This window comes from Ascaphus truei, chromosome 22, assembly GCF_040206685.1.
Source record: "Ascaphus truei isolate aAscTru1 chromosome 22, aAscTru1.hap1, whole genome shotgun sequence".
In the NCBI taxonomy this organism is placed as follows: Eukaryota; Metazoa; Chordata; class Amphibia; order Anura; family Ascaphidae; genus Ascaphus; species Ascaphus truei.
In genome coordinates, this window is record NC_134504.1 from 5532791 (window position 1) to 5553372 (window position 20582).

At 54.7% G+C, this 20582-nt stretch overlaps 1 protein-coding gene across 1 annotated transcript in view; it reads right to left on the bottom strand.

Moving 5' to 3' along the window:
• The window catches only part of MGAT5B (alpha-1,6-mannosylglycoprotein 6-beta-N-acetylglucosaminyltransferase B), a 54630-nt gene extending 34565 nt beyond the window's left edge, over positions 1–20065 (bottom strand). Inside the window, exons 1-2 of the mRNA XM_075579738.1 lie at positions 19913–20065; positions 14211–14366 (exon numbers count right to left, since the gene is read on the bottom strand). Coding sequence (XP_075435853.1) covers positions 14211–14278 — 68 coding nt within the window. The 5' untranslated portion in view covers positions 14279–14366; positions 19913–20065. The remainder of the gene's footprint in view (positions 1–14210; positions 14367–19912) is intronic.
• Positions 20066–20582: the final 517 nt, after the last annotated feature.

The following is a 20582-nucleotide window of genomic DNA, read 5'->3' on the forward strand; positions in this document are numbered from 1 at the left end:
TCTGAGGATTTGGGGCTCCCCCAATCCACAGTCACACTACCCAGGAGCGATCGTCCCACCAAAATCTCTCCATGAACAAAGCCGCAAATCATCCAGGAAGTCACAAAGAACCCCAGATAACATCCAGGGATCTGCAGGCCACTCTCGCCTCGGCTAATGTGAGTGTTCATGACTCAAGTATCAGAAAGAGACTGAACAAGAATGGTGTTCGTGGAAGAATATCCAGGAGGAAACAACTGCGCTCTAATAAGAACATTGCTGCCCGTCTGAAATTCGCCACAGAGCACATACACCACAAGACTTCTGGAACAATGTTCTCTGGACAGAGGAGTCAAATGTAGAACTTTTTGGCTTCAATAAGAAACGTTATGTTTGGTGAAAACCAAACACTGTGTTCGAACAGAAGAATCTCATCCCAACCGTCATGCATGGTAGTGGGAGTGTGATGGTTTGGGGCTGCTTTGCTGCCTCAGGACCTGGACAGCTTGCCATCATTGACACAACCATAAATTCTGCATTATATCAGAAGATTCTAGAGGAGAATGTCAGGCCATGTGTCCATGAGCTGAAGCGAAAGTGGGTCATGCAGCAAGACATTGATCCTAAACATACAAGCAGATCTACAAAAGAATGGCTGCAGAAGAAGAGATTCCACGTTTTAGAATGGCCTAGTCAAAATCCGAACCTAAATCCTGTTGAAATGTTGTGGCAGGACCAGAAGCGAGCTGTCCCTGCAAGGAAGCCCTCAAATGTCACAGACGTAAAACAGTTTTGTAAGGAGGAATGGGCTAAAATGCCTCAAAACCCATGTGAGAGACTAACCGGCAGTTCCAGGATACGTGTAAAACCTGTAATACCTGTGTGCAGCCACACGGACATGTAATACCTGTAATACCTGTGTGCAGCCACACGGACATGTAATACCTGTAATACCTGTGTGCTGCCACACGGACATGTAATACCTGTGTGCTGTCACACGGACATGTAATACCTGTGTGCTGTCACACGGACATGTAATACCTGTAATACATATGTGCTGCCACACGGACATGTAATACCTGTAATACCTGTGTGTTGCCACACGGACATGTAATACCTGTAATACCTGTGTGCTGCCACACGGACATGTAATACCTGTAATACCTGTGTGCTGCCACACGGACATGTAATACCTGTGTGCTGCCACACGGACATGTAATACCTGTAATACATGTGTGCTGCCACAGGGACATGTAATACCTGTAATACATGTGTGCTGCCACACTGACATGTAATACCTGTGTGCTGCCACACGGACATGTAATACCTGTAATACATGTGTGCTGACACAGGGACATGTAATACCTGTAATACATGTGTGCTGCCACACTGACATGTAATACCTGTGTGCTGCCACACGGACATGTAATACCTGTAATACATGTGTGCTGCCACACGGACATGTAATACCTGTAATACATGTGTGCTGCCACACGGACATGTAATACCTGTGTGCTGCCACACGGACATGTAATACCTGTAATACAGGTGTGCTGCCACACAGACATGTAATACCTGTAATACCTATGTGCTGCCACACGGACATGTGGTGTATTAGAGGCACAGACACCCCCCCCCCCCCCAACAGGGTGCAATAACGTGATTCCCCACACACACACAGACAGACCCCCCCACCCTGCAGTGTGAGATAAAGTGACCCCCCACACACACACAGACCCCCTCCCCTCTGCAGGGTGAGATAAGGTGACCCCCCACCCCACACAGACCCCCTCCCATCTGCAGGGTGAGATAAGGTGACCCCCCCCCCATACTCACACTCACACAGACTCCCTCCCCTCTGCAGGGTGAGATAAGGTGACCCCCACACACACCAGACCCCCTCCCCTCTGCAGGGTGAGATAAAATGACCCCCCCACCCCACACAGAGACCCCCTCCCCTCTTCAGGGTGAGATAATGTGACCCCCCACCCCACACAGAGACCCCCTCTCCTCTGCAGGGTGAGGTAAGGTGACCCCCCGCCACACAGAGAGACCCCCTCCCCTCTGCAGGGTGAGATAAGGTGACCCCCCCACACTCACACAGACCCCCTCCCCTCTGCAAGGTGAGATAAGGTGACACCCCCCCCCCACACACACACACAGACCCCCTCCCCTCTGCAGGGTGAGATAAGGTGACCCCCCCACACTCACACAGACCCCCTCCCCTCTGCAGGGTGAGATAAGGTGATTCCCCCCCCCCCCACAGAGACCCCCTCCCCTCTGCAGGGTAAGATAGGGTGACCCCCCCACACTCACAGAGACTCCCTCCCCTCTGCAGGGTGAGATAAGGTGACCCCACCCCCCACACAGAGACCCCCTCCCCTCTGCAGGGTGAGATAAGATGACCCCCCACACACAAAGTGACCCCCTCCCCTCTGCAGGGTGAGATAAGGTGACCCCACACCCCAGGAAACCCCCTCCCCCCTGCAGGGTGAGATAAAGTGACCCCCACCCCCCCACACAGAGACCCCCTCCCCTCTGCAGGGTGAGATAAGGTGATCCCCCACACAGAGACCACCTCCCCTCTGCAGGGTGAGATAAGGTGACCCCACCCCCCCACGCAGAGACCCCCTCCCCTCTGCAGGGTGAGACTAGTAGATAATTCTGCGGAATTGTCCTTTTAACCATTCGTCACGAGCTGTCACACAGGAGGAATTCTGCACAACACGCCACTTGCATGTACACAAGTCATCCGTGTCTTGTATCCGTGTCTTGTATCCGTGTGCTTCAGGCATTGCTGGAGGGAATAGCTGCGCTCGCTCTTAACCCGTTAATTCCTGCAACGCTGCCAGGCGCCACACGGGCACGGCGTTAGAATTTGGAGGTTTATGGAGAAATTAAAAAGGCAATTAACCCCTTCTGTGCTAGAGAGGGGGGCTACAGTCCTCAGCAAAACGGCACCGTCCCCTCTTACATGGAAAGGGGTCTTTATTAAGCCTGTAAAAGGGAGAGGAGATGAAGGAGAAGATGGAGTGAAACGTGCTGGAGAAAAGAGGAAGAAAGGAAAGAATGAGAGGGGGAGAGGGAGGGGGAGGGAGAGAGAGACACACAGAGAAGGACAAAGGAGAGAGAGAAGAAGAAGAGAGGAGAGAATGAGAGAAGAAGAGAGAGATAGAGGAGGGAGAGAGAAGGAGGAAGAGAGAAAAAAAAGGAGAAAGAGAGAGACACCGAAACACTGGGACACAGAAGGAGAGAGAGAAGAGAGAATGAGAGAAGAAGAGAGAAGTAGAGAGAGGTAGAGGAGGGAGAGAGAGAAGGCGAGAGAGAGAAGGAGGAAGAGAGAGAGAAAAAAGGAGAGGGAGAAGGAGAGAGAGACAGAGAAGGAGAGAGAGAAAGAAGGAGAGAAGAAGAGAGGAGACAGAAATGAAGAGAGGAGAGGGAGAGAGAGAGAAGTAGAGAGATAGAGGAGGGAGAGAGAGAGAGAGGAGTGAGAGAGAGAGAAGGCGAGAGAGAAGGAGGAAGAGAGAGATAAAAAAGGAGAGGGAGAAGGAAAGAGAGAGAGAGAGAAGGACACAGAGAAGGAGAGAGAAGAAGAGAGGAGACAGAAATGAAGAGAGGAGAGGGAACGAGAGGAGAGAGAGAGAGGAGAGAGAATGAGAGAGAGAGACAGAAGGGGAGAGAGAGACAGAAGGGGAGAGAGAGGAGAAAGGAGAGAAGGACAAAGGAGAGAGAACTAGAGAAGGATAGAGAGAACGAGAGAAGTGATTGAGAGGAAAATCAAATCAAGGAGAATGAAAGAAAAGAGAGAGAGGGAAAATGTGTGTGTGAGAGGAGGGAGAGAGAATACAGCAAATTAAGAATGGGAGAGAGAAGGAAAATAGAGAAGAAGACAAAAGAATGAGAAGGAGAGAGGACACAGAGAATGAGATAGAGAGAAAGAAGGAGAGAGAGAAAAATACAGGGATTCAGAAAGAAATGTGAATGAGTGAGGAGAAAGAGGTGCGGCAGATAAGGATTCCAGCCCCCAGGACCGCTGCCTCCCTGCTCTGCTTGTGCTACAGATTGTAAGCTCTGTGGGGTAGGAAGTTACTGCTCATGTATTATTCTGCTATACACAGAGATGTGTGTCCTGTGAACGCACACAGAGAGCTCGGGACAGGGGGATGGAGAACGCACACAGAGAGCTCGGGACAGGGGGGGAGAACGAACACAGAGAGCTCGGAACAAGGGGATGGAGAACGCACACAGAGAGCTCGGGACAGGGGGATGGAGAACGCATACAGAGAGCTCGGGACAGGGGGGCAGAGAACGCACACAGAGAGCTCGGGACAAGGGGATGGAGAACGCACACAGAGAGCTCGGAACAGGGGGATGGAGAATGCACACAGAGAGCTCGGAACAGGGGGATGGAGAACGCACACAGAGAGCTCGGGACGGGGATGGAGAACGCACACAGAGAGCTCGGGACAGGGGGATGGAGAACGCACACAGAGAGCTCGGGACAGGGGGATGGAGAACGCACACAGAGAGCTCGGAACAGGGGGATGGAGAACGCACACAGAGAGCTCGGGACAGGGGGATGGAGAACGCACACAGAGAGCTCGGGACAGGGGGAAGGAGAACGCACACAGAGAGCTCGGGACAGGGGGATGGAGAACGCACACAGAGAGCTCGGGACAGGGGGATGGAGAACGCACACAGAGAGCTCGGGACAAGGGGATGGAGAACGCACACAGAGAGCTTGGGACAATGGGATGGAGAACGCACACAGAGAGCTCGGGACAAGGGGATGGAGAACGCACACAGAGAGCTCGGGACAGGGGGGCAGAGAACGCACACAGAGAGCTCGGGACAAGGGGATGGAGAACGCACACAGAGAGCTCAGGACAGGGGGATGGAGAACGCACAGAGAGAGCTCAGGACGGGGGCAGAGAATGCACACAGAGAGCTCAGGACAGGGGGACAGAGAACGCACACAGAGAGCTCGGGACAGGGACAGAGAATGCACACAGAGAGCTCGTGACAGGGACAGAGAACGCACACAGAGAGCTCGGGACAGGGACAGAGAATGCACACAGAGAGCTCGGGACAGGGACAGAGAATGCACACAGAGAGCTCGGGACAGGGACAGAGAACGCACACAGAGAGCTCGGAACAGGGGGATGGAGAACGCACACAGAGAGCTCGGGACGGGGGATGGAGAACGCATACAGAGAGCTCGGGACAGGGGGAAGGAGAACGCACACAGAGAGCTCGGGACGGGGGATGGAGAACGCACACAGAGAGCTCGGGACAGGGGGAAGGAGAACGCACACAGAGAGCTCGGGACAGGGGGATGGAGAACGCACACAGAGAGCTCGGGACAGGGGGGATGGAGAACGCACACAGAGAGCTCGGGACAGGGGGAAGGAGAACGCACACAGAGAGCTCGGGACAAGGGGATGGAGAATGCACAGAGAGAGCTCGGGACAAGGGGATGGAGAATGCACACAGAGAGCTCAGGACAAGGGGGAGGAGAATGCACACAGAGAGCTCGGGACAGGGGGGAGGAGAATGCACACAGAGAGCTCGGGACAGGGGGGAGGAGAACGCACACAGAGAGCTCGGGACAAGGGGGAGGAGAACGCACACAGAGAGCTCGGGACAGGGGGGAGGAGAACGCACACAGAGAGCTCGGGGCAGGGGGGCAGAGAACGCACACAGAGAGCTCGGAACAGGGGGATGGAGAACGCACACAGAGAGCTCGGGACAGGGGGATGGAGAACGCACACAGAGAGCTCGGGACAGGGGGATGGAGAACGCACACAGAGAGCTCGGGACAGGGGGATGGAGAACGCACACAGAGAGCTCGGGACAGGGGGATGGAGAACGCACACAGAGAGCTCGGGACAAGGGGATGGAGAACGCACACAGAGAGCTCGGAACAGGGGGATGGAGAACGCACACAGAGAGCTCGGGACGGGGATGGAGAATGCACACAGAGAGCTCGGGACAGGGGGATGGAGAACGCACACAGAGAGCTCGGGACAGGGGGATGGAGAACGCACACAGAGAGCTCGGAACAGGGGGATGGAGAACGCACACAGAGAGCTCGGGACAGGGGGATGGAGAACGCACACAGAGAGCTCGGGACAGGGGGAAGGAGAACGCACACAGAGAGCTCGGGACAGGGGGATGGAGAACGCACACAGAGAGCTCGGGACAGGGGGATGGAGAACGCACACAGAGAGCTCGGGACAGGGGGATGGAGAACGCACACAGAGAGCTCGGAACAGGGGGATGGAGAACGCACACAGAGAGCTCGGGACAGGGGGATGGAGAACGCACACAGAGAGCTCAGGACAGGGGGATGGAGAACGCACACAGAGAGCTCGGGACAGGGGGATGGAGAACGCACACAGAGAGCTCGGGACAGGGGGATGGAGAACGCACACAGAGAGCTCGGGACAAGGGGAGGAGAACGCACACAGAGAGCTCGGAACAGGGGGATGGAAAACGCACACAGAGAGCTCGGGACGGGGGAAGGAGAACGCACACAGAGAGCTCGGGACAGGGGGATGGAGAACGCACACAGAGCTCAGGACAGGGGGATGGAGAACGCACACAGAGAGCTCGGGACAAGGGGATGGAGAACGCACACAGAGAGCTCGGGACAGGGGGATGGAGAACGCACACAGAGTGCTCGGGACGGGGAAGGAGAACGCACACAGAGAGCTCGGGACAAGGGGATGGAGAACGCACACAGGGAGCTCGGGACAGGGGGAAGGAGAACGCACACAGGGAGCTCGGGACAGGGGGGAGGAGAATGCACACAGAGAGCTCGGGACAGGGGGGAGGAGAACGCACACAGAGAGCTCGGGACAGGGGGGAGGAGAACGCACACAGGGAGCTCGGGACAGGGGGAAGGAGAACGCACACAGAGAGCTCGGGACAGGGGGGAGGAGACCGCACACAGAGAGCTCGGGACGGGGGAAGGAGAACGCACACAGAGAGCTCGGGACAGGGGGACAGAGAACGCACACAGAGAGCTCGGGACAGGGGGAAGGAGAACGCACACAGAGAGCTCAGGACAGGGGGAAGGAGAATGCACACAGAGAGCTCGGGACAGGAGGAAGGAGAACGCACACAGAGAGCTCGGGACGGGGGAGGAGAACGCACACAGAGAGCTCGGGACAAGGGGATGGAGAACGCACACAGAGAGCTCGGGACAAGGGGGGAGGAGAACGCACACAGAGAGCTCGGGACAAGCGGATGGAGAACGCACACACAGAGCTCGGGACAGGGACAGAGAACGCACACAGGGAGCTCGGGGCAGGGGGACAGAGAACGCACACAGGGAGCTCGGGACGGGGGAAAGAGAACGCACACAGGGAGCTCGGGACAGGGAAGGAGAATGCACACAGAGAGCTCGGGACGGGGGAAGGAGAACGCACACAGAGAGTTCGGGACAGGGTGGAGGAGAACGCACACGGAGCTCGGGACAGGGGGGAGGAGAACGCACACAGGGAGCTCGGGACAGGGGGAAGGAGAACGCACACAGAGAGCTCGGGACAGGGGGGAGGAGACCGCACACAGAGAGCTCGGGACGGGGGAAGGAGAACGCACACAGAGAGCTCGGGACAGGGGGACAGAGAACGCACACAGAGAGCTCGGGACAGGGGGAAGGAGAATGCACACAGAGAGCTCAGGACAGGGGGAAGGAGAATGCACACAGAGAGCTCGGGACAGGAGGAAGGAGAACGCACACAGAGAGCTCGGGACGGGGGAGGAGAACGCACACAGAGAGCTCGGGACAAGGGGATGGAGAACGCACACAGAGAGCTCGGGACAAGGGGGGAGGAGAACGCACACAGAGAGCTCGGGACAAGCGGATGGAGAACGCACACACAGAGCTCGGGACAGGGACAGAGAACGCACACAGGGAGCTCGGGGCAGGGGGACAGAGAACGCACACAGGGAGCTCGGGACGGGGGAAAGAGAACACACACAGGGAGCTCGGGACAGGGAAGGAGAATGCACACAGAGAGCTCGGGACGGGGGAAAGAGAACACACACAGGGAGCTCGGGACAGGGAAGGAGAATGCACACAGAGAGCTCGGGACGGGGGAAGGAGAACGCACACAGAGAGTTGGGGACAGGGTGGAGGAGAACGCACACGGAGCTCGGGGCAGGGGGACAGAGAACGCACACAGAGAGCTCGGGACAGGGGGAAGGAGAATGCACACAGAGAGCTCGGGACGGGGGAAGGAGAACGCACACAGAGAGCTCGGGACAGGGAGAAGGAGAACGCACACAGAGAACTCAGGACAGGGGGAAGGAGAACGCACACAGAGAGCTCGGGACAGGGACAGAGAACGCACACAGGGAGCTCGGGGCAGGGGGACAGAGAACGCACACAGGGAGCTCGGGACGGGGGAAAGAGAACACACACAGGGAGCTCGGGACAGGGAAGGAGAATGCACACAGAGAGCTCGGGACGGGGGAAGGAGAACGCACACAGAGAGTTCGGGACAGGGTGGAGGAGAACGCACACGGAGCTCGGGGCAGGGGGACAGAGAACGCACACAGAGAGCTCGGGACAGGGGGAAGGAGAATGCACACAGAGAGCTCGGGACGGGGGAAGGAGAACGCACACAGAGAGCTCGGGACAGGGAGAAGGAGAACGCACACAGAGAGCTCAGGACAGGGGGAAGGAGAACGCACACAGAGAGCTCGGGACAGGGACAGAGAACGCACACAGAGAGTTCGGGACAGGGACAGAGAACGCACACAGGGAGCTCGGGACAGGGGGAAGGAGAACGCACACAGAGAGCTCGGGACAGGGGGAAGGAGAACGCACACAGAGAGCTCGGGACAGGGGGGAGGAGAATGCACACAGGGAGCTCGGGGCAGGGACAGAGAACGCACACAGAGAGCTCGGGACAGGGACAGAGAATGCACACAGGGAGCTCGGGACAAGGGGAAGGAGAACGCACACAGAGAGCTCGGGACAGGGACAGAGAATGCACACAGGGAGCTCGGGACAGGGACAGAGAATGCACACAGGGAGCTCGGGACAGGGACAGAGAACGCACACAGGGAGCTCGGGACAGGGACAGAGAATGCACACAGGGAGCTCGGGACAGGGACAGAGAACGCACACAGAGAGCTCGGGACAGGGACAGAGAATGCACACAGGGAGCTCGGGACAAGGGGAAGGAGAACGCACACAGAGAGCTTGGGACAGGGACAGAGAACGCACACAGAGAGCTCGGGACAGGGGGACAGAGAATGCACACAGAGAGCTCGGGACAGGGACAGAGAATGCACACAGGGAGCTCGGGACAGGGACAGAGAACGCACACAGAGAGCTCGGGACAGGGACAGAGAATGCACACAGGGAGCTCGGGACAGGGACAGAGAACGCACACAGAGAGCTCGGGACAGGGACAGAGAATGCACACAGGGAGCTCGGGACAGGGACAGAGAACGCACACAGAGAGCTCGGGACAAGGGGGGAGGAGAACGCACACAGAGAGCTCGGGACAAGCGGATGGAGAACGCACACAGAGAGCTCGGGACAGGGACAGAGAACGCACACAGGGAGCTCGGGGCAGGGGGACAGAGAACGCACACAGGGAGCTCGGGACGGGGGAAAGAGAACGCACACAGGGAGCTCGGGACAGGGGGAAGGAGAAAGCACACAGAGAGCTCGGGACGGGGGAAGGAGAACGCACACAGAGAGCTCGGGACAGGGTGGAGGAGAACGCACACAGGGAGCTCGGGGCAGGGGGACAGAGAACGCACACAGAGAGCTCGGGACAGGGGGAAGGAGAATGCACACAGAGAGCTCGGGACGGGGGAAGGAGAACGCATACAGAGAGCTCGGGACAGGGGGGAGGAGAACGCACACAGGGAGCTCGGGGCAGGGACAGAGAACGCACACAGAGAGCTCGGGACAGGGACAGAGAATGCACACAGGGAGCTCGGGACAAGGGGAAGGAGAACGCACACAGAGAGCTCGGGACAGGGACAGAGAACGCACACAGGGAGCTCGGGACAGGGACAGAGAATGCACACAGGGAGCTCGGGACAGGGACAGAGAATGCACACAGGGAGCTCGGGACAGGGACAGAGAACGCACACAGAGAGCTCGGGACAGGGACAGAGAATGCACACAGGGAGCTCGGGACAAGGGGAAGGAGAACGCACACAGAGAGCTTGGGACAGGGACAGAGAACGCACACAGAGAGCTCGGGACAGGGGGACAGAGAATGCACACAGAGAGCTCGGGACAGGGACAGAGAATGCACACAGGGAGCTCGGGACAGGGACAGAGAACGCACACAGGGAGCTCGGGACAGGGACAGAGAATGCACACAGAGAGCTCGGGACAGGGACAGAGAACGCACACAGAGAGCTCGGGGCAGGGGGACAGAGAACGCACACAGGGAGCTCGGGACAGGGGGAAGGAGAACGCACACAGAGAGCTCGGGACATGGGGAAGGAGAATGCACACAGAGAGCTCGGGACATGGGGAAGGAGAACGCACACAGAGAGCTCGGGACAGGGGGAAGGAGAACGCACACAGAGAGCTCGAGACGGGGAGGAGAACGCACACAGAGAGCTCGGGACAGTGGGAAGGAGAACGCACACAGAGAGCTCGAGACGGGGAGGAGAACGCACACAGAGAGCTCGGGACAGGGGGAAGGAGAACGCACACAGGGAGCTCGAGACGGGGAGGAGAACGCACACAGAGAGCTCGGGACAGGGGGAAGGAGAACGCACACAGGGAGCTCGAGACGGGGAGGAGAACGCACACAGAGAGCTCGGGACAGGGGGAAGGAGAACGCACACAGAGAGCTCGGGACAGGGGGAAGGAGAACGCACACAGAGAGCTCGAGACGGGGAGGAGAACGCACACAGAGAGCTCGGGACAAGGGGATGGAGAACGCACACAGAGAGCTCGGGACAGGGGGAAGGAGAACGCACACAGGGAGCTCGAGACGGGGAGGAGAACGCACACAGAGAGCTCGGGACAGGGGGAAGGAGAACGCACACAGAGAGCTCGGGACAAGGGGATGGAGAACGCACACAGAGAGCTCGGGACAGGGGGAAGGAGAACGCACACAGAGCTCGGGACAAGGGGATGGAGAACGCACACAGAGAGCTCGGGACAGGGGGAAGGAGAACGCACACAGGGAGCTCGAGACGGGGAGGAGAACGCACACAGAGAGCTCGGGACAGGGGGAAGGAGAACGCACACAGAGAGCTCGGGACAAGGGGATGGAGAACGCACACAGAGAGCTCGGGACAGGGGGATGGAGAACGCACACAGAGAGCTCGGGACAAGGGGGGAGGAGAACGCACACAGAGAGCTCGGGACAAGCGGATGGAGAACGCACACACAGAGCTCGGGACAGGGACAGAGAACGCACACAGGGAGCTCGGGGCAGGGGGACAGAGAACGCACACAGGGAGCTCGGGACGGGGGAAAGAGAACGCACACAGGGAGCTCGGGACAGGGGGAAGGAGAATGCACACAGAGAGCTCGAGACGGGGAGGAGAACGCACACAGAGAGCTCGGGACAAGGGGATGGAGAACGCACACAGAGAGCTCGGGACAGGGGGAAGGAGAACGCACACAGGGAGCTCGAGACGGGGAGGAGAACGCACACAGAGAGCTCGGGACAGGGGGAAGGAGAACGCACACAGAGAGCTCGGGACAAGGGGATGGAGAACGCACACAGAGAGCTCGGGACAGGGGGAAGGAGAACGCACACAGAGAGCTCGGGACAAGGGGATGGAGAACGCACACAGAGAGCTCGGGACAAGGGGATGGAGAACGCACACAGAGAGCTCGGGACAGGGGGATGGAGAACGCACACAGAGAGCTCGGGACAGGGGGAAGGAGAACGCACACAGGGAGCTCGGGACAAGGGGATGGAGAACGCACACAGAGAGCTCGGGACAGGGGGATGGAGAACGCACACAGAGAGCTCGGGACAAGGGGATGGAGAACGCACACAGAGAGCTCGGGACAGGGGGATGGAGAACGCACACAGAGAGCTCGGGACAGGGGGAAGGAGAACGCACACAGAGAGCTCGGGACAGGGGGATGGAGAACGCACACAGAGAGCTCGGGACAGGGGGATGGAGAACGCACACAGAGAGCTCGGGACAGGGGGAAAGAAAACGCACACAGAGAGCTCGGGACAGGGGGAAGGAGAACGCACACAGAGAGCTCGGGACAGGGGGATGGAGAACGCACACAGAGAGCTCGGGACAGGGGGAAAGAAAACGCACACAGAGAGCTCGGGACAGGGGGAAGGAGAACGCACACAGAGAGCTCGGGACAGGGGGAAGGAGAACGCACACAGAGAGCTCGGGACAGGGGGAGGAGAACGCACACAGAGAGCTCGGGACAGGGGGAAGGAGAACGCACACAGAGAGCTCGAGACGGGGAGGAGAACGCACACAGAGAGCTCGGGACATGGGGAGGAGACCGCACACAGAGAGCTCGGGACAGGGGGAGGAGAACGCACACAGAGAGCTCGGGACAGGGGGAGGAGACCGCACACAGAGAGCTCGGGACAGGGGGAGGAGAACGCACACAGGGAGCTCGGGACAGGGGGAAGGAGACCGCACACAGGGAGCTCGGGACAGGGGGAGGAGAACGCACACAGAGAGCTCGGGACAGGGGGAGGAGACCGCACACAGAGAGCTCGGGACAGGGGGAGGAGAACGCACACAGAGAGCTCGGGACAGGGGGAGGAGACCGCACACAGAGAGCTCGGGACATGGGGAGGAGACCGCACACAGGGAGCTCGGGACAGGGGGAGGAGAACGCACACAGAGAACTCGGGACAGGGGGAGGAGAACGCACACAGAGAGCTCGGGACAGGGGGAGGAGAATGCACACAGAGAGCTCGGGACAGGGGGATGGAGAACGCACACAGAGAGCTCGGGACAGGGGGAGGAGAATGCACACAGAGAGCTCGGGACAGGGGGAGGAGAACGCACACAGAGAGCTCGGGACAGGGGGAGGAGAACGCACACAGAGAGCTCGGGACAGGGGGAGGAGAATGCACACAGAGAGCTCGGGACAGGGGGAGGAGAACGCACACAGAGAGCTCGGGACAGGGGGGAGGAGAACGCACACAGGGAGCTCGAGACGGGGAGGAGAATGCACACAGAGAGCTCGGGACAGGGGGAGGAGAACGCACACAGAGAGCTCGGGACAGGGGGAGGAGAACGCACACAGAGAGCTCGGGACAGGGGGATGGAGAACGCACACAGAGAGCTCGGGACAGGGGGAGGAGAACGGTGCACAATACTACATCCAATTGACAAAACAGTGTAGTGTAGGACCTGCATTATCTTGGTTATACCTTGACGTTGGTATGCCGGCTTACGACGCTTTGGCCAAAGGGTTTAACTAAATAACCAAGTAATTATTATTATTATTGAAGTATTTGAACTTTGTACTTATTACCATATATGTTTTGTCAGTTGGATGTAGCATTGGGCTCCCCCGTCTTTTGTTGTATACATTTTCCACGCTCAGCAGCTCTCTTGTTGACATAAATATATATTCATGATGTGGTGGGTGTAGGAGTTTGAGCTATCAGGGAATGTGTGTTAATCATTTCATTTTCAGTTAATCACTTTCTCAGCATTATAATATCTCCATTCAATGCATGAGGTAACTGCTCCTATAACTGCTCCCTATTACTCCTCCCTTAAGTGCCCCTATAACTGCTCTATATATATATCCTCCCCTAACCGCTCCCTATAAATCCTCCCCTAACTGCTCCTATAACTGCTCCTCATATCTCCACCCCAAACTGCTCCTATAAATCCTCTCCTAACTGTTGTTATAACTGCTCCAATAACTACTCCCTTTACTCCTATATCTGTTCCCTATAACTCCTCCCCTAACGGCTCCCTATAACTCCTCCCCTAACGGCTCCCTATAACTCCTCCCCTAACGGCTCCCTATAATTCCTCCCCCAACTGCTCCTATAACCGTTTCCTATAACTCCTCCCCCAACTGCTCCTATAACCACCCCTATAACTCCTCCCATAACTCCTCCCCCAACTCCTCCCCCAACTCCTCCCCCAACTCCTCCCCCAACTGCTCCTATAAGTTGAATGTTGGTTAAGGATGGATACTTCCAATCGCGTTTTGGTGAATACCAGCCGCTGCCCCATAAATCGGGGTTAAGGTTTTACGATCCTCTGATTCTTACCGGAAGGGTCTCAGGGTGAGAAAGCATCTCCTCACCATGACTTTGCCGTCGGCGTTCACAGAGAGCATCTTCCTGTCGGGATGTCAGGACATTACCGGGGCAAAAGTCGCGAACGGCGCTCCCGGACCATCACCAAACTCCCCGGGGTCCCCTGACCTGCAAAGAGAAGGCATCGGTACTGCCATTAACCACATCATATCCCGGCATCGGTACTGCCATTACCACATCATATCCCGGCATCGGTACTGCCATTAACCACGTCATATCCCGGCATCGGTACTGCCATTAACCACGTCATATCCCGGCATCGGTACTGCCATTAACCACGTCATATCCCGGCATCGGTACTGCCATTAACCACGTCATATCTCGGCATCAGTACTGCCATTAACCATGTCATATCCCAGTATCGGTACTGCCATTAACCACGTCATATCCCGGCATCGGTACTGCCATTAACCACGTCATATCCCGGCATCGGTACTGCCATTAACCACGTCATATCCCGGCATCGGTACTGCCATTAACCACGTCATATCCCAGCATCGGTACTGCCATTAACCACGTCATATCCCGGCATCGGTACTGCCATTAACCACATCATATCCAGGCATCGGTACTGCCATTAACCACGTGATGTCCCGGCATCGGTACTGCCATTAACCACGTCATATCCCGGCATCGGTACTGCCATTAACCACGTCATATCCCGGCATCGGTACTGCCATTAACCACGTCATATCCCGGCATCGGTACTGCCATTAACCACGTCATATCCCGGCATCGGTACTGCCATTAAGCACGTCATATCCCGGCATCGGTACTGCCATTAAGCACGTCATATCCCGGCATCGGTACTGCCATTAAGCACGTCATATCCCGGCATCGGTACTGCCATTAACCACGTCATATCCAGGCATCGGTACTGCCATTAACCACGTCATATCCAGGCCATTAACCACGTCATATCCCGGCATCGGTACTGCCATTAACCACGTCATATCCAGGCATCGGTACTGCCATTAACCACGTGATGTCCCGGCATCGGTACTGCCATTAACCACGTCATATCCCGGCATCGGTACTGCCATTAACCACGTCATAACCTATCTTACCTATAACCCAGCTATAGAAGTATGAAGTGTATATAGCTATCCTCCACCCTTGCTTCAGGAACACATATTCCCTCTTAACCTACATATTATGGACACATACCACCGCTTAACCTATACATCAGGAACACATACCCCCTCTTAACCTATACATTAGGGACACATACCACCGCTTAACCTATACATCAGGGACACATAGCATTTACCTCTCCTGTATACAAATAAGGTTCTCATACTGCTCTCATATACAGGTACATGTATACATATACACAGTACATTGATGGACATACCTCTTTCCCATATATATTATGGCCACATCCCTCTCTCCCATATACACTACATCAGTACGCAGGAACCTCTCCCCCATATACATCAGGATACCTACCTCTCTCCCATATACATCAGGACACATACCTCTTCCCCATATACATCAGGATGCATACCTCTCTCTCCATATACATCAGAACTCATACCACGCTCCCACATACATCAGGACATATACATCTCTCCCATATACATCGGAACACACCCCTCCCCCCCATATACATCAGGACACACCCCTCTCCACATATACATCAGGGACACATACCTCTCTCCCTCATACACATCAGGACCAAACCTCTCCCCTATATAGATCAGCACACATGCCTCTCCCCTATATACACATCAGGACACATATTGTATCTCTCTTTCATACACATCAGGAGACATACCTCTTCCCCCATATACATCAGGCTTATATCTCTCTCCCATATACATCAAGACATACCTCTCTCCCATATACATCAGAACACATACCTCTCTCCCATATACATCGGAACACACCCCCTCTCCCCCATATACATCAGGACACATACCTCTCCCCCAATATACATCAGGACACATACCTCTCTCCCATATACATCAGGAAACATACCTCTCTCCCATATACATCAGGACACATACCTCTCCCCCATATACATCAGGACACATACCTCTCCCCCATATACATCAGGACACATACCTCTCTCCCATATACATCAGGACACATACCTCTCTCCCATATACATCAGAACACATACCTCTCTCCCATATACATCAGGACACATACCTCTCCCCCATATACATCAGGACACATACCTCTCCCTCATATACATCAGGACACATACCTCTCTCCCATATACATCAGGACACATACCTCTCCCCCAATATACATCAGGACACATACCTCTCTCCCATATACATCAGGACACAGACCTCTCTCCCATATACATCAGGACACATACCTCTCCCCCATATACATCAGGACACATACCTCTCTCCCATATACATCAGGACAAATACCTCTCCCCCATATACATCAGGACACATACCTCTCTCCCATATACATCAGGGCGCATACCTCTCCCCCCATATACATCAGGGAGCATACCTCTCCCCCCCATATACATTAGGACACATACCTCTCTCCCATATACATCAGACACATACCTCTCTCCCATATACATCAGGACACATACCTCTTCCCTATATACATCAGGACACATACCTCTCCCCATATACATCAGGGAGCATACCTCTCCCACCATATACATCAGGACACACACCTCTCCCCCCATATACATCAGGACACATACCTCTCCCCTGTATAAATCAGAACACATACCTCTCTCCCATATACATCGGGACACATACCTCTCTCCCATATACATCGGAACACATACCTCTCTCTCATATACATCAGGACACATACCTCTTCCCTATATACATCAGGACACATATCTCTCTCCCATATACATCAGGACACATACCTCTTCCTTATATACATCAAGACACCTACCTCTCTCCTATATATATCAGGACAATTCCTCTTTCCCATATACATCAGAACACATACCTCTCTCCCATATACATCGGAACACACCCCTCTCCCCCATATACATCAGGACACATACCTCTCCCCCATATACATCAGGACACATACCTCTCTCTCATATACATCAGGACAAATACCTCTCCCCCCATATACATCAGGGCGCATACCTCTCCCCCCATATACATCATGACACTTACCTCTCTCCCATATACATCAGGACACATACCTCTCCTTCCTGTATACATAAGGACACATCCCTCTCTCCCATATACATCAGGACACATACCCCTCTCCCCTATACATCAGGACACATATCTCTCCCATATACATCAGGACACGTTCCTCTTTCCCATAAACATCAGGAAACAGACCTCTTCCCCCATATACATCAGGACACATACCTCTCTCCCATATACATCAGGACACATACCTCTCCCCCAATATACATCAGGGCGTATACCTCTCTCCCATATACAGCAGGACACATACCTCTCTCCCATATACATCAGGACACATACCTCTCCCCCAATATACATCAGGGAGCATACCTCTCCCCCAATATACATCAGGGCGCATACCTCTCCCCCCATATACACCAGGGCGCATACCTCTCTCCCATATACATCAGGGCGCATACCTCTTCCACCATATATATCAGGACACATACCTCTTCCCTGTATACATCGGGATACATACCTCTCCCCCATATACATCAGGACACATACCTCTTCCCTGTATACATAAGGGCACATACCTCTCCCATATACATCAGGACACATACCTCTTCCTTATATACATCAAGACACCTACCTCTCTCCTATATATATCAGGACAATTCCTCTTTCCCATATACATCAGGACACATACCTCTCTCCAATATATACATCAGGACACGTTCCTCTCCCCTATACATAAGGACACACATCTCTGCCCCCATATACATCAGGACACATACCTCTTCCGAATACACATCGGGACACATACCTCTCTCCCATATACATCAGGACACATACCCCTCTCCCCAATACATCAGGACACATATCTCTCCCATATACATCAGGACACCTTCCTCTCTCCCATATACATCAGGACACATACCTCTTCCCTATATACATCAAGACACATACCTCTCTCCCATATACATCAGGACACATACCTCTCCCCATATACATCAGGGTGCATACCTCTCCCACCATATACATCAGGACACACACCTCTCCCCCCATATACATCAGGACACATACCTCTCCCCTGTATAAAGCAGGACACATACCTCTCTCCCATATACATCGGGACACATACCTCTCTCCCATATACATCGGAACACATACCTCTCTCTCATATACATCAGGGCGCATACCTCTCCCACCATATACATCAGGACACACACCTCTCCCCCCATATACATCAGGACACATACCTCTTCCCTATATACATCAGGACACATACCTCTCTCCCATATACATCAGGACACATACCTCTTCCTTATATACATCAAGACACCTACCTCTCTCCTATATATATCAGGACAATTCCTCTTTCCCATATACATCAGAACACATACCTCTCTCCCATATACATCGGAACACACCCCTCTCCCCCATATACATCAGGACACATACCTCTCCCCCCATATACATCAGGACACATACCTCTCTCCCATATACACCAGGACACATACCTCTCCCCCATATACATCAGGACACATACCTCTCTCTCATATACATCAGGACACATACCTCTCCCCCCATATACATCAGGGCGCATACCTCTCCCCCATATACATCATGACACTTACCTCTCTCCCATATACATCAGGACACATACCTCTCCTTCCTGTATACATAAGGACACATCCCTCTCTCCCATATACACCAGGACACATACCTCTCCCCCATATACATCAGGACACATACCTCTCTCTCATATACATCAGGACACATACCTCTCCCCCCATATACATCAGGGCGCATACCTCTCCCCCCATATACATCATGACACTTACCTCTCTCCCATATACATCAGGACACATACCCCTCTCCCCAATACATCAAGACACATATCTCTCCCATATACATCAGGACACGTTCCTCTTTCCCATAAACATCAGGACACATACCTCTCCCCCAATATACATCAGGGCGCATACCTCTCCCCCCATATACATCAGGACACATACCTCTTCCCTGTATACATAAGGGCACATACCTCTCCCCCATATACATAAGGACACATCTCTCTCTCCCATATACAATCAGGACACATACCCCTCTCCCCTATACATCAGGACACATATCTCTCCCATATACATCAGGACACGTTCCTCTTTCCCATATACATCAGGACACAGACCTCTCCCCCCATATGCATCAGGACACAGACATCTCCCCCCATATACATCAGGACACATACCTCTCTCCCATATACATCAGGACACGTTCCTCTCCCCCCATATACATCAGGGCGCATACCTCTTCCACCATATACATCAGGACACATACCTCTCTCCCATATACATCAGGACACGTTCCTCTCCCCCCATATACATCAGGACACATACCTCTTCCCTGTATATATAAGGGCACATACCTCTCCCCCATATACATAAGGGCACATACCTCTTCCGAATACACATCAGGACACATACCTCTCTCCCCCTATACATAAGGACTCATCCCTCTCTCCCATATACATCGGGACACATACCTCTTCCGTATATACATCGGGACACATACCTATGCCAATGCTCCAGTCACACCCCTGGGGTCCGGGATTAGGAGCAGCCCCCTGTCCTGTGTGTCAGTGGATGCTCCATGCTCTCTGCCAGTGCACTGCTCTCTGCCAGCAGAGGATGGGAGGCTGCATTGTCTCCAACCGGCTGCATTACACCTAAAGCAGGTGCGCTCCTGCCATCTGGCGTCAGGCCCGCGGTACTGAACCGTCCCTTTATCACCGCTAAAACGCTGAACTGACCCTTTCATTGCCACAATAAGGGGGTCTCACATAAGTATGCCCAAATAACAGAGGCATAGGAGGGTGTAACCCCTTCATCACTGCTCAATAAGAAGGGGGTGTCACCTGGTTCTGCCTATCCACTGCCCACAATAGATTATAACCAAAGTTTCACCTTTTTGTCTGTCACAATGAGTGGGTTACAATAATAAGCATTTAGGGTCCCCCCTCCCCTCCAAAAAACGGGGGGTTGCTAATCAGGGGGAATCCTGCAACTCTCCCCAGAAACCCAATAACTGCACATTTGGTTAGTTACCATACATATTATTAACCCCTTTGATGCTGAAGAGGCCTATAACACATTGCCCTACAGAGGGGGTAAGGGGAGCACCCCTACACCGCTTTTGAATCTTCCAGGGACCTCATCCGAGAAAACCAACCCCCTCCACCCAC